This window comes from Cyrtonyx montezumae, unplaced genomic scaffold (genome assembly GCF_038088225.1).
Source record: "Cyrtonyx montezumae isolate F1298 unplaced genomic scaffold, pur_monq_1.0 scaffold_20, whole genome shotgun sequence".
Lineage (NCBI taxonomy): Eukaryota > Metazoa > Chordata > Aves > Galliformes > Odontophoridae > Cyrtonyx > Cyrtonyx montezumae.
Genome location: NW_027071937.1, coordinates 9,594,126 through 9,607,423, shown reverse-complemented (window position 1 = coordinate 9,607,423; position 13,298 = coordinate 9,594,126). Strand labels below are relative to the sequence as shown.

Genomic DNA, 13,298 nt, shown 5'->3' with positions numbered 1-13,298 from the left:
TTGTTTGGAAAGCTGTGGGGGGAAAAATGAGTGGTCCTGGGCTCAGAGTCTGCCAGGGCCTGTCTGCAGCAGTGGATAATGTGGCCCTGTGCCATGGGAGAGCTTTTCATTTCCCAGTAAAGCTGAAATGCTGTCAAGTCTGAAGAGTCCTTGAAACAAGCGTGGGCTGCCCTGCTCAGCTGGGCAGGGGCTGTTGGCTGCCAGCAGCTGTGCTGCACAGTGCTCCCTGCCCCACCACCTCCTCCTTCCCCAGCCCCCTGCAGTCCTGGCTGGCTGCCCAGCTCTCCTGTGCCAGGGCTGCTCCCTGGGGCATAATCCTGGGACTGGGAAACCTTGGAGGGGTGCGTGGCAGCATGCCTTGCCCCTTCCACCTGAGCAGTGGGCAGCCAGCAGGACCCTGCTCACTCAGTTGGCAGTTCTCCTGCAAGACGCCCCTGCTCCCTGAGTGTCAATGCAGACACATCACACTGTCTCCATGTGGTGCAGAAAGTTCTTGTTACAAAAAAACAGCAGTGCTGTTCCCGCATGTGTGGAGGTAGTGGTGGAAGCAGTCAAGCTGTGCTCCTGGGGCCACTGCCTGCTGCTGCTCTGTAGTGCAATGTGGGGCAGTGAGCGTGCTGTGGGGTGGGCAGCTGTGGGCTGGACGGAGTGCGAGGTTGTGCTGGAGGGGTGCTCTGCCCTGAGCATGCCTCGTGGGTGCAAAAGTGGTGGTGGGTGGTGCTCGCTGAGGTCAGTCTTCCTCCCTCTCTTTTGGCACTTGTGCAATAATGACCTTGTCCTGTAAAGGAGAAGGGTCAGCATGAACTGGTTGCAGTAAGTGTAGTTTGATAGGAAACATAAGGTTCTGGAGTGGATGACCCATATGCCAGCATGTGGGGGCCCCAGCAGCCATGCTGCACCGTGAGGCCAACGGGGGCTCCATCCTTTGGGATCAGCCCCGGCACAGCTGCAAGAGTTGGTGGCTCTGCTGGGGGCTACGTGGCACAATCTCCTCAAAGGAAACTGAATGCAGTTTCAGCTGCCTCTGCTGGTTTGAAGTCGCTGGCATAAGAAAAAAGAACAATGTTTGCATGACCCGTTCCCCAGTGGGGTTCTGGAGAGGAGGAGCACAACCTCAACTGTTTCTGAAGCAAATGCTGATCACAGCAGCAAAGCATCCAGGTCAGTCCCACAGCCCTGGGGTCACTCATCTGCCAGCACTCAGATAAGGGGCAGAGCCCTTTGCCCCTCTCTGACGTGTTGGCAGGCCATGGGCCCACTGAGTGCATTCTGGGATTTGCTGAGCTTTTAGAAAGCATTGTTTTGGTGTTGCTGGGGGCAGCTGAGCCAACAGGAGAGTCCTGCACACCCTGCAGTGCCAGAGCTGCTGCTTACGTCTTGAAAAGTGATGTTGTCGAAGCCCTGGGGAGTGTTGCTCTCCATGGCCATTCCACTCCCCTGCGCTCTCCTCTTCAGCCAGTACCATCCACCGGCTGCTGCCAGTGCCAGCATGATGACAGCCAGCAGAAGGCCAAGCACCACTTCTGCCACAAAGCCACTGGAAGACTTCACTGCAGAAGAAGAAAGATTCTGCCAGCCTTACAGGGACCACGGTCACAAAGGATGTGATACTGTCATTGGGGATGACCCACACCTTTCCCTGGTGCCTCTGAGCTGGAGTCACAGCCTCCAGTGGCATTGTACTTGATATCATCCAGTGCCACGGTACCCTCCATTGGCCACATCCGTGAGGTAATCTCAAAGACAATCTGCATGGGAAGGTGGGGTGCTGGGCTTGGCATGCAGGGAGGGCATCCAGCATCCCAGGAGGTCATCCGCTCACCTGGAACTCGCTGGGACTCTCCAAGGGCACTGTGCTGCCTTGCCAGCCTTGGCTCCACTGCCCTGCCACACTCCATGCTGTGCGCTGCCCCACCGCGCTCTGCAGCTTCACCTGCAGCTCCACACCCGCTGCAGCACAGGGGGACAGCTGCCTCTGTATCAGCAGCAGCTCGGAACCCACAGGAGCAGCCAGGTCCTCTGTGGGACCGCAGTGCCCGGCAGAACCCCACTGCCCTGCTCAAGCGGTGCTGGGCTGCTCCCCAGCAGCCATCCCCTGGCTCCCACTGTAGGCTGATGCCCCTTCCCCAGGGGCAGCACCCACCCTTGCCCACACCCTGGGACAGCTCTTACTGAGGTGCTCTGGGATGTCCATGTGGTACCAGAAGTGCAGGCAGCCGGCAGTGGTGGCGGGCAGGTGCTGGCTCTCCAGCCGGGCTGTGGTGCCCCCTGCACCCAGCACACGGGTGTCGAAGTGCACGTAGTGACCTGGAGGGGCAGGGTGGCATGTGGGGTGGGCCCTGTCCCATAACCCTCCCAGCCTCTCACTGCCCTTGGGTGTGCAGGCTGTGGGCTGCCTGGGGGGTCTGCCCTGTGTACCAGCCCAAACCTGGGGCCGGGACAGAGCTGATGAAGGCACTGAACTGTGTCCCAGCCCCTTTAGGCCTGGGACACAGTGGAAGGGACATTCATGAGAAAGCCCAACCTGACGCAGCTCCTGCTGCACCCCCAAGCCATGCCAGCCCCCTGAGGGCTCCTACCATCTCCTGTGCCCAGGGTGTGGTCCTGCTCGGGGCCAGGGTACTTGGCCAGGGGGACCCCGCTCTTCCAGCCCCAGGCAAAGCCATGCAGGCGCTCATCCGCGGGGCTGCTCCAGCCACACATGTCCCACTCAAAGTCACATGATGCTAGGTGGAAACACATGTTTAGACACGTGTGCTGGCAGGTGCCGTTGGTTGATGGAAGGGCTGTCCCCATCCCTGTGGCCATGTGTCCCCATGGGGTGCCTGGCACACATGTTCCCACCTGGCTCAGAGCAGGCTCCATCCGACACGTGCAGGTCATCCAGTGCCACATAGCTGTGCTCACCTCCAGCTCCCTCTGCCTTGAACACCACCTGTGGGGAGGGCACATTGAGGCTGGTGGCAGCGTGGTGCAGGGGGAGTACCCATTGTCAGCGCAGTCCCTCCTGCAGCCTCCATCCCACCAGGAGTTACCTGGGGTCCTCCCTCACCTTCCAATCCATGTCTGCCTGGACAGTGACATGCCCACGATGCCAGGTGTCACCCTCCATTGTGCTGATGCTGAATAGCTTCCTCTGCTCACCGTTCTCCTCCATGAGGATGTGGAGAATCCCTGCCCAGGGCATGGTGATGCTGAATGGCACTGTGCTGCACGTCCATGGCACAGGGCAATATTCAGCCCCCAGCACTCAACCTGTGCTGGTTGGTGGACATGGCATGGGGCACACAGGGCTCACCTGGGGCTGCGGCACTCAGCTGGTACCAGAAAGCCAGGCACTGGGCAGGTGTGGAGCGCTGGTACAGTGCAGAGCTGAGTGTGGCCACATGCCCCACAGGCAGTGAGTATTTGCTGGTGTTCACCACCATGTAATGTCCTGGGGAGAAAGAAGCCCCCATGCTGTGACTGCCTGATGCCTGGCTCTCCTGGGGGGCACGGATCTGCATGGACAGCCCCCATGTGGCTCAGCCATGGGCTGAGGGCTGCAGCCATGTGGGCAGTGAAGGCAGCAGGATGGCCCAGAGCCCCATGGAGCCCTGACATCAGTACCTGTGGTGGTGCCAGTGGTGTGGTCGGCCATGGGGCCAGTGGTAGTGCCGGTGCCGCCGTGCTGCCGCCACCACTGCCCGCTGCCCGCCAGCCCGCACGTGCCTGCCTCGAAGGAGCAGGACAGCTCGGCCCCACACGCACCCGCCATCAGAGCCACATCATCCAGTGCCATGTCACCCACGAAGCCGTCCCGCAGTGCCTCAAAGGACAGCTGCCACCGGGCCAGACAGCGGCTTCAGAGCAGCCCAGCCTGTGCCCTCTGGCATAGAGAGCCAGCCCCGCACAGCTCCATGCCACCATGCAGCCCTCGCCCTCACCCGGTAGTGCTGCTGCCCCGTGGCAGGGAGCGTTGCCAGCCCGCGGTGCCACACACTGCCCTGGCTGCCCCGCTGTGTCCACAGCACCGTCTCCTCTGCTCCCTGAAGCTGCAGCTTGAGGCTCAGCGTGCCTGGGCAGAGGGCAGAGGTGGAAGCGGATGTCACATCTGGCTCTAACATGGCACCACAGAGCTTGGGGTGAGCTGCTGAGGATGGAGGGCCACATACCGATCTGTGGGCCAGCCAGGCGGTACCAGAAGGCGAGGCAGCGCGGGGCAGCAGCAGGCTCCTGGCTGTAGGTGATGAGCTGTGCACGCTGCCCACGGCTCCACGGTGCAGAAGGGTCCACGGCCAGGAAGTATCCTGAGCATCAGGAACAACTGAGCTGCATTCACCCATCCTTCTCTCGTTGAGTGCTGCTCAGCTGAGCTCTCCCCCTCACTCCCAGGGCTGCTCACAGCACACAGGACACATCCCAGCCTGGGGATTGGGACTCCGGGCCCCTCCAGCTGCCTGGGATGACATGAGGAGGCAGGCCCCTACCTGATCCGGTGGTGTGGTCGGAGCCCTGCCCCTGCCCTGTGCTGCGGATCCACTGGAAATCGCTGCCCCGGTCCTGGTACCAGCCACACAGGTCCAGCTCAAAGTTGCAGGACAGCTCTGTGCAGAGAGAGGCGGCCATGGTGAGGGTGGTGCAGATAAGGGACTGAGCACATCTCTCCACCACCTCCTCCAGGCAGCAGTGAGTGCTGGGGACAGAAGTGCTCATCCCGGCTCAGATCCCAGCTGCAGGACTGGGAACACTGCAGCAGTGCCTTCTCCACCCAGCTCAAGACACCCATGTGCCCCCATGCACCTGCAGCCCCCAGGGGCTCCACACCAGGGTCGCACTGCACAAACGTCACATTGTTGATAGCGATGTTCACTGGGTCCTGCAGCTCTGCCAGCCCCAGCAGCTCGACCTGGGGATGGTGGTAGTGATCCTTGGGGGCCATGGCCCTGCTCCCAGCTGGGCCATCCCTTGGCTATACCTGAAAGGGCCGGGCCCTCTCCCCCAGCGGGATGTGGACGTGCTCCCAGGCCGTGCTGCCATGTCCCCGTGTGTGCCAGGCCAGGTGCGTCATGCCCGTGGAGTGCTCCGTGACAGCAACAGCAAGGAAACCTGAGCATAGAAGATGGTGCTGGGGACACGGGCAGCACTGCACCTCCCAGCACCACCCAGCCTGCAGCCACAGGACTGACAGGGCTCAGCCAGCTTGGGATACCTTGGGGGCCACTGTGCAGATAATAGCTCATCTCCATGGCGCAGGCCGGACCAGAGGGGCCTAGCAGAGGTGTGCGGGCATTGGCAGGAGCCACCATTTGTCCTTCTCCTTTCTGGAGAGCCAAGAAAGCCCCTGGGCAAGGAAACAGCCTGAGATGCAGGGGCCCTGCACAGCAACCCCCCTGAGAAGCCATGAGAAGCACCCTGCTCCCATCACCCCTACTCCTCCCATGGGGACATCCCTCTGCCCAGCTGGGAGTGGGCTCTGAGCCTCTCAGGCCCCTGTAGACCTGGGGACCAAGGAGCACCACTGGGGTGGTGGGAACCACCTCACCTGCTCCCACCAGGGTGGTGGCTGTAGTCTCGGTGGCACTCTGAACAGCCCAGCACAGCTGGCCCACGCTGGTGTCATGCCAGCCCCCAGTCCCTTCCTCGAAGTTGGTGGTTCCTGCAACACTGATTGCTCAGCACGGCCATGCCGTGATGCTTGCTGGACCCCCAGGCACTGCAGGGGTGTGGGCAGGGTGAGCTGAGTGCCCCCCACCCTCTGCTGGCTCTCACCACAGTGGTTCTCATCAGAGCCATCAGCACACGCCTTGGCGAAGTCACAGGCCAGCTCGATGCTGACACAGCTCCCATCACTGCAGAGGAACTCCTCAGCCGCGCAGGGGCTGACACGGGCCGGGTCTGGCAGCGCCAAGGGAGCTGGCTCTGATGGCAAAAGCCCTGGACTGGAGCATGGTACTGGCAGAGCATGAGGACGAGCCCGGCCCCAGGCATCGCCCCAGCAGCGCCCTTCCAGCTGTGGCCCCATCGCGTGCCCCCCGCCCCAGCTCACCCTGCTGCGGCACACAGTCTGGAGACAGAATCAGGTCATCGATAGCCACAGTGCCCCCGCTCCCTGCCTCGCCTGTGATCAGTACCTGCAGGGAAGCGCCGTGGTGGCAGTCAGCACACCCCTGGGGAAGGGGCTGTGTGGGGACGAGGGCGATGCTGGAGCTGGAAGTGGTGCGTTTGAGGCATTGGTGCAGCTCTTGTGCATGTCTCCTTGTGCGTCCTGCCTAGCATGCCACCGGGTGCTGCTGGGGTGCTGTCATGGGTGCCCTCACAGCTGGGAGGGGGTGGCCATAGGGAAGGGCAGGTGGGCTGGGGGAAGTTGTGGGGTGACATGGTGTGTGTGAGCACTCTCTACTCCAGCAGGGTGATTTCTGGGCTCTGGGCGGATTTGTAAATGGGCAGTGTGGGCATACACCAGGAGGACTCTGATTGCCAGTCCCACCCTTATCCCCGGTCCTACATGAGCATACTGGGGGCCCACAGACCAGAGATATGGCATGGGAGAGCCCCTTGCTTTGGGGCAGTGCTGGTGGAGCCTACCGCAGGGGCAGGCTTTGGGGCTGGGGCAGTGGCACCACAAGGTCCCCGTAGGATAGGGGTTGTGGTCACCCCACTCACTCAACACTGCCCCAGCCCACCTTGAAGCTCTCTGTCAGGTTGAAGTCCACTCTCTCACGGACCCAGCAGCCACCTGTATCCCCTGTCCTCTCTCTCACCAGGTGCTCAGTGGAGTTGATCACATAGGAGATGCTGAGGCTGCTGGTGGCCAAGCCATGGAGATGGCAGTAGAGAACGAGCTGGGGGTGGGCAGTGGCAGTGAGGGCTGGGCAGGTGCACAAAGCCCCCCTTACCCCATGAGGCACTCAAACATAGGGCTGGAGAAGCTCAGCGCTCCCACCAGGTACTGGAGGTGCCACCAACCACCCCTAGAATCACTGTCCTCCCCAGGCAAAGAGCCACTGCAGCCTTGACCCCATGCAAGGGTCCCTGCACATGAGGACCCTGTCCCTCACCACCACCATGTCCATGGGGCTGCTGTCCCCTGCTCAGCATACAAATGCCCACAGCGACTCACGGAGCAGGAGTTGGTAGCCTGGAAAGTGGGGCTGATCAACCTGGCCATGCTGCTGCCCTCCCCAGAGATGGTGTGGAGGAAATAGCCTGAGGAGACACCATGACGGAGCTGAGCAGGGCCAGGCACACGGGCACAAAGGCAGAAAGAATAAGGATGGCGGGAAGCATGGGGGACTCAGTGCCAGCACACACACCTGTAGCGCTGTTGGTGCTGTGATCCCGGGTGGGAATACCAGAGGCAGTCCCCAGGTCCATGCTCGTGTTCCTCCCCCATGCTGGCTGCCCAGCCTCCACTTCCCAGATGCAAAGATCTTCCTCAAAGGAGCAGGAAGTGAAAAGCTCTGTGGAGCAGTGAGAGCAGTGACACGGGGATGAAGGCCAACCTTTCCCAGGCAAGGGACTGCACGATGGGCTGTATGAAACCAGTTGGGTGGCTTTGTCCCTGCAGCTGCATAGCTCTGGGACAGAGCAGGGATAACTCATGCCAGCCATCTGCCACCCCATGGTCCCATGGGCTCAAACCCCTCTGCCCATATACATCCCCTGATCCCGGGGCTGGAGATGCTCACGGCATTGCTCTGCAGCTTCATCAGAGTCGTCCCCGCAGTCATCAGTGCCATCACAGAAGCGGCCCAGGGCCAGGCAGGAGCCTCTGCTGCAGTTTCTCTCCTCTGTCCCGCAGTGCTGCTGCCCAGCCGCTGGGCCATGGGACACAGAGTCAGCGCAGCTCTGTGTCGGGCTCCACGCTCCATCTCCCAGGCTGTTCCCCACACCTGAGAGATGGGCTCCCCATGCCCACTATGCACCCTGGCCAGGACAGTTGACCCCAAGGCACAACAGGCAGCAGGATAGCTCGCACAGAGTATCAAGGTCAATCACTCCTCCGGGGGCCACAACACTCACCTGGCAAGCCACAGTTCCTGAAGATGATGTCATCGAGTGCCAGCACTGCCCCGCATGTGGGCGGTTGTGTTAGGGCGAAGGTGAGCTGCAGTGAGAGGTGACGGCTGGGTGAGCCACCTTGACAGCCTCTGATCCTGGTGCAGCCCAGTGTCCCCATCTCACCTGGAACTGCTCCTTGATCCGGCCGGGGTATGCCACCAGCTGGCGCCAGCCCTCAGCCCTCTGCTCGGGGCTCCGCCACAGCTCCACCACCGTGTCCCCAAATGCCACGGCCAGGTGCAGCACCGGGCACGTCGTCTGGTTGAGCCCTGCAGAGAGCCCACAGGTGGCCATTGACACGGGCCTGTGCCTGTGGAGTGACTTGGACCAGAGTGGGGACACTTAGATCCTGCCACCTCCATGTATTGAGCACGGAAGAGGTGAGCAGGATGGCAGGGATCTATCTTGAGGTGTTCTGTCCCTCCCCATTGTCCTCATGGTCACCTCCTTGCCCTGGTATCCATTGCAGGATCCTGGGTGCACTCACCACTTCCCGAGAGGTAGTACGAAGCCCAGATCTCACACGTGGCCATCGCCTCCTGCATGACTGGTGAGCGGAGCCAGGCGGTGGCTGTGGCCTTTCCCGGGGGGGACACTGTCACCATGAACCACCCTGGGGAGGGCAGAGAAGAGCAGGGGCTGCACACATGGAGCAGCACCAGCACCGTGGCCAGCACTACTCCTGCAGGCTCTGCCCCGGCACCCTAACAGAATGGGAGATTCAGTGTTTTCAGAGCACTCTGGACAGAGGAGTGGGAGCCCATGCTGCAGTCCCTGCTTACCCTGGTCTGTGCCCACGGTGTGGTCTGAGTGTGGCCCTGTGCCCCATGAGTCCAGGGTGGCCCGGCTCCGCACCCATCTGTAGGTGGAGGTGCTCACATCCTGCCAGCCACAGTCACCTTCCTCGAAATCACAGGTGAAGGGGGAGCCAAGCGTGGCCAAGACCCCCAGGTACCCTGAGGATGTGGGAGCAGGGGTCAGGGCACAGCTGGGTCAGCACAGGGAGCCACGGTGTCCCCGCTCCATCACCCGCTTGCAGGCACCCACCACACTGGTTCTCATCGGAACAGTCACTGCAGTGGCACATGAAGTCACAGTGGTGCTCAGCCGTGCTGCCACAGCTGTTGACAACAGCAGCCCTGCTGGAGGGGATGGTCCCAGCTGCCAGAGAGAGGAAGGGGCTGAAAACTCCCTGGAGGTGCTGGGCAAGGGGCCACCATGGGTGACAGAGAGTACACGCATCCTGCGGGTGATATCTGTACAATCCTGTCTGGGACCCTGCATGGAAAGTGCAGAGCATTCAGCAGCACCACCTCTTGGACAGGACCTCCACCTCTGCACGATGGGCTGCCAGCCAGAGCAGGGCCCAGAGAAAAACCAAATCCCCCTGGCCTGGGCTCCTGCCCCTCCCTGCCCTCATGGATTGGGATCTCCCACCACCAGCATTCAGCACCAGAGACCACCAGGGGCGTGGCACAAACCCTGCCACCCTCACCCTGGTACAAACCTCAGCCACCATCTAGGGGAAAACCAGTAAGGTTTGGGCATTTCCTCCCCATGCTGAGCAACGTCATCAGCAATAACCCTCCTGACAGCGACTGTTCCTGGCAGCTCCAGCATGCACTCGCCCCAGAGAATCCCCATTGAGTCTACATAAGCAGAGACCTGGTGGGGGTTTGCTGCCCGCCAAGCTGGGAAAGCTGCCACAGTGCAGTGGGGTGCAGTGAACCTCCCATAGAACAGGCATGGGTGGGTTCAGCAGTGCTATGACCCCTCTCACCCCCAGCACAACCCGATGCACAGCCCTGGTGCAGGAATACAACTCACCCAGTAGCAGAAGAGCAGGGAGGAGTATGAGCCTCAGCATCGTGGGCAGAAGGGATGTGAGGGCAGAAGGGAGTCAGGAGAGGCAGCAGCTGGGGGAGGCCATGCCATGAGCCTCAGGCTGGAATCTGCTCCCCAGGAGCTGCCCCACTCTGGACTTCAGCCCCTTCGTTATCTGTGCTGCTGCACAGCACGATTGCAACAGGTGTAGTAAAAGATGGGGCCCAACTCCTGAGTGTGAGAGGGGACACGTGGAAGTGATGAACTCAATGCCCTCCCCCAGAGCAGCCACTCTGGCTGGGGCACAGAGACCCAGGGCAGAGCAGCCCCTGTGCAGCTGATCCCACTGATCCATGACACTTCTCTCTCCTCCCTGGGTTTGATTGCCCAACATCTGTTTGGTTTCAGTGAATGGGACCCCTGATACCAGGATGGAGTCAACCCCAGAGCTGCTTTTCCACAGCACTATGCTGCAGGATTTCTATAATGGATGACTTTCTTGCTCACAGATATGAGCTCTGTGCCTCGTCTCTACTTGGAGGTGGTTTAGATCTTCTCCAGTGAAGGTGACAAGACACTGCCTTAAAGGGACACTTTATCAAGGCATGTAGTGACAGGACAAAGGTTAAGTGCTCAGTATTGAAAGAGAGATTTAGGCTAGATGTGAGGAATTCTTCACTCTGAGAGTGGTGAGGCCCTGACATCGTCACCCAGAGAAGTTGTGGCAGTCCCACCCCTGGAGGTGCCTAAGATCTTGAGCAGTCTGAGCTGGTGGGGGGCACCCAGCCCACAGCAGGGAGTCAGAACAATGATCTTCAGGGTCCTTTCCAGCCCAAACCATTCATTGGTTCTTATTCTTATCCGCATCGAACAACTGCCCTGGCCTTGTACGAGGCAGCCATGGAGCAACCCACACAGCCAGCCTGACCTGCAGTGCTCTGAGCTCTTCTGCCACCCAACCTTCTGCAGCTTCCTCTGCTGCTTCACCTAGCCCCTCATTCCCTCAATCTCCCTCACTATCAAAGTGTAAACAGAGAGCTCCCCTGGAAGAGCAAGCTAGGAAATACTAAGGCACAGAATCCAGTGCTGGCTGTCTGGATGGTTAAATTCAAGGACTGAGATGTGATCAGTCACTGCCCACACACCCTGGAAGCTCTGTGCTGTTTCCCAGTAGCTGGGAGCAGAAGATGAAGGGACACATTTTGTGAGCTACTGTCACTGCTGTCCTCCTTCTGCCCAAGATGACTGAGTGCACGCTTTGCTCTCCTCTTTATCAGGCAATGGGGGCCCATCCCTTTCTCACAGTTGTCTCCCAGCTCAGCTTGGTGCTCTCAGGGCTGCAGGACATGTACTATTTTCACAGCCCATCCCATTCACTGCAGTGGCTCCCAAGGCTAATCCTGACACGCACTCTACTGTCAGTCACAAAGCACTGCCTCCAACAGATGTCTGCAGAGCTGGAAACTTGAGGACTTGCTCCTGCTGTAAGGAAGCACCAGACCCACCGGACATGCAGGAAGAAGCTGAGCCATTAAAACACAACCAAACAGGGCCAGCAACGCTCCCCAACGTGTTTAATTCTCACATATACATGGGACAAACCCTTGCCAGAGGGGAAACCGAGCACCCACCAGCTTCACCCAGGTAAGGAGTTCGCCCACGGGCTTTGTGGCTCCGTGGCAGGGAGATGGGAAGAGTCTGTGGCACATGGAAAGCGTGGTGACAGCAGAGATGGGCGAGTTCTCCCAGAGGATGGAAGCTCATCAGTGCAGCAAGTTCGAGAGAGAAGCCCAGCAGAGCTCAGGGCATTGCTGAGCATGGGGACCCTGATGCCATTTAGTGAACACTGGAAACAACGCCACCAGCTCCAGGCTGGTGCTGCCGCCCCACCAGGTCATATCAGTAGCCTTCATCTGCCCAGGTGATCTCATAGTCCGGATACTTGGCTTTCAGCTTCTCTGTAGTCACAGAGTGATTTGCTCGCCCAAAGCCCTGCAAGACGAAAGGGAATTCAGAAGTAGATGCAGTTACCAACTGCAGAAGAGCTTAATGAGCCAATGAGTCAGCTGAAAGCAATCAGATGCCCTGAGAGAAAGGACAGGCCCTAAGTCTGTGAAAGCAGAATGGCTGTGACTTGAAGCACAGCACTGGCTCAGGCTCTGTGCAGCTCAGCCCCCACCCCAGGGCAGTGCCATCCCTCAGCGAGAGTAACCCCTGGAGACAGGAACTGGGAGCAGAGCTGGTGTCCCTGAGCTCCCTAGGAGCAGGTGGCAGCTTCAGCAGAGGAGCAGCGATGGACGAAGGGAGGTGGGTGAGCAATGATTGATGAGGGGGGACAGAGGCAAAGGACTAGAGCGGGCTTGCAACTCCTGCAGGCACTCCCAGCACAGCAGACATTGAGCTGCGGTCTGCACTCAGCCGCCCACCGCCAATCCTCACCGTGCGGCAACACCCACGTGGGCACCGTCACAGCCGCGGCCGCCAGGAAGGAGGAGCCGCTCTCCGATCCCACGCTGCAGCCAACACAGCCAGCGCGACACGGCGCCCAGGGCAGCCCAACCCCAGCCCTCCTCAGCCGGGCACCTCCGCACCGCGGGGCTGCGCGGGGCCACTCACCACCGAGTACCCGTAGACGTGGATCTTCTTCTCCCGGCTCTGGTGGGAGATGCGGCCGCCGCCCAGGCACTCGCAGTCGAAGCCCTGCGGCTCCAGCTCGGCCGCCGTTTTGTCGTAGATATCGGCTGCGAGAGAGCGCGCCGCGGGGTCAAGCGGCCTCGGGACGGCACTGGGAGCGGCCGAAGTCACTGCAGCCCCATCTCGCAGCGCGCCGGGGCTCTGCCGATGCGGGAAGGGAAGGGGCGCCGAGCCGGGAGCGCGCCGCCAAGGGGACCCCGCAGCCGCTCTGCAGGGATGGGATCGCCCCGCCCCGCCCCGCCCCGCCCTTACCGTGGTACTCGGCCCAGCCGTGCCCGCGCACCACCTCTTTCCCGGGATCCGAGGCGCCGTGGACGCGCGGCCACACGCGCAGCAGCACGTACTTGAACACACCGCCATCGTCGATCTCCACGTCCGCCACGCGCTGCAGCGCCGCCGCCGCCATCACTCCCGCCCCGACGGTGGCCCCGCCCCTTCCGGGGCGTACGGCGCAGCGCGACCAATCAGCACCAGGCCGCGCCCCGCGGCTGGGGGAGGGGATGTGCCCGCCCCTTCCGGCCGCGCCCAGCCCACGGGCGGTGGGAGCGGAGCGAGGCGGGGCTGTGCCGGTGCGTGGCCTCAGCTGGGCTGGGGGAAGCGCCGGTGCCGCGGGCCGTTCCCTGAGCCCCGGAGCTTCCGCCGGCTGCGGCGCCGGACGGAGGAAGGGGTCCGGGGCCCGGGGCCCGGGGCTCGGCTCCAGGTAGGGCTCGGCTCGGCGCCGAGCTCTGTCCCCGCTC

At 61.3% G+C, this 13,298-nt stretch overlaps 3 protein-coding genes across 3 annotated transcripts in view; 1 reads left to right on the top strand and 2 right to left on the bottom strand.

The window, feature by feature from the left end:
- PAXX (PAXX non-homologous end joining factor) overlaps positions 1-13,298 on the top strand; it is a 291,630-nt gene that overhangs the window by 140,182 nt on the left and 138,150 nt on the right. The window lies entirely within an intron of this gene.
- Positions 508-9,562, bottom strand: MAMDC4 (MAM domain containing 4). The gene is made up of 29 exons (XM_065737202.1): positions 9,539-9,562; positions 9,091-9,244; positions 8,826-8,999; positions 8,531-8,656; positions 8,167-8,312; positions 8,005-8,089; positions 7,671-7,799; positions 7,296-7,442; positions 7,103-7,188; positions 6,666-6,824; positions 6,029-6,113; positions 5,752-5,901; positions 5,525-5,638; positions 5,192-5,323; positions 4,958-5,088; positions 4,783-4,888; positions 4,470-4,586; positions 4,155-4,289; positions 3,927-4,057; positions 3,610-3,820; positions 3,299-3,436; positions 3,053-3,174; positions 2,845-2,935; positions 2,580-2,726; positions 2,173-2,307; positions 1,823-1,950; positions 1,634-1,748; positions 1,375-1,550; positions 508-778 (listed from the first exon to the last, which is right to left on the bottom strand). Exons 1-29 carry the CDS (start codon positions 9,560-9,562, stop codon positions 731-733), a joined length of 3,642 nt encoding a protein of 1,213 aa, XP_065593274.1. The 3' UTR covers positions 508-730.
- PHPT1 (phosphohistidine phosphatase 1) lies at positions 11,425-12,994 on the bottom strand. Its single transcript, XM_065737175.1, has 3 exons — positions 12,814-12,994; positions 12,484-12,608; positions 11,425-11,859 (listed from the first exon to the last, which is right to left on the bottom strand). Exons 1-3 carry the CDS (start codon positions 12,965-12,967, stop codon positions 11,767-11,769), a joined length of 372 nt encoding a protein of 123 aa, XP_065593247.1. The 5' UTR covers positions 12,968-12,994; the 3' UTR covers positions 11,425-11,766.

Excerpts from the sequence above, each read along its gene's own strand:
- MAMDC4 (XM_065737202.1), bottom strand. The coding sequence starts at position 9,562 with ATGGTGGCTGAGGTTTGTACCAGG. Across the intron at positions 8,313-8,530 it reads GTACTACCTCTCGGGAAGTG|GGCTCAACCAGACGACGTGC; the intron begins GTGAGTGCACCC and ends GGCTCTCTGCAG. Across the intron at positions 4,587-4,782 it reads GGAGCCCCTGGGGGCTGCAG|AGCTGTCCTGCAACTTTGAG; the intron begins GTGCATGGGGGC and ends CTCTCTGCACAG.
- PHPT1 (XM_065737175.1), bottom strand. The coding sequence starts at position 12,967 with ATGGCGGCGGCGGCGCTGCAGCGCGTGGCGGACGTGGAGATCGACGAT. Across the intron at positions 12,609-12,813 it reads CGGCTGGGCCGAGTACCACG|CCGATATCTACGACAAAACG; the intron begins GTAAGGGCGGGG and ends GCTCTCTCGCAG. Across the intron at positions 11,860-12,483 it reads ACGTCTACGGGTACTCGGTG|GGCTTTGGGCGAGCAAATCA; the intron begins GTGAGTGGCCCC and ends TTCGTCTTGCAG.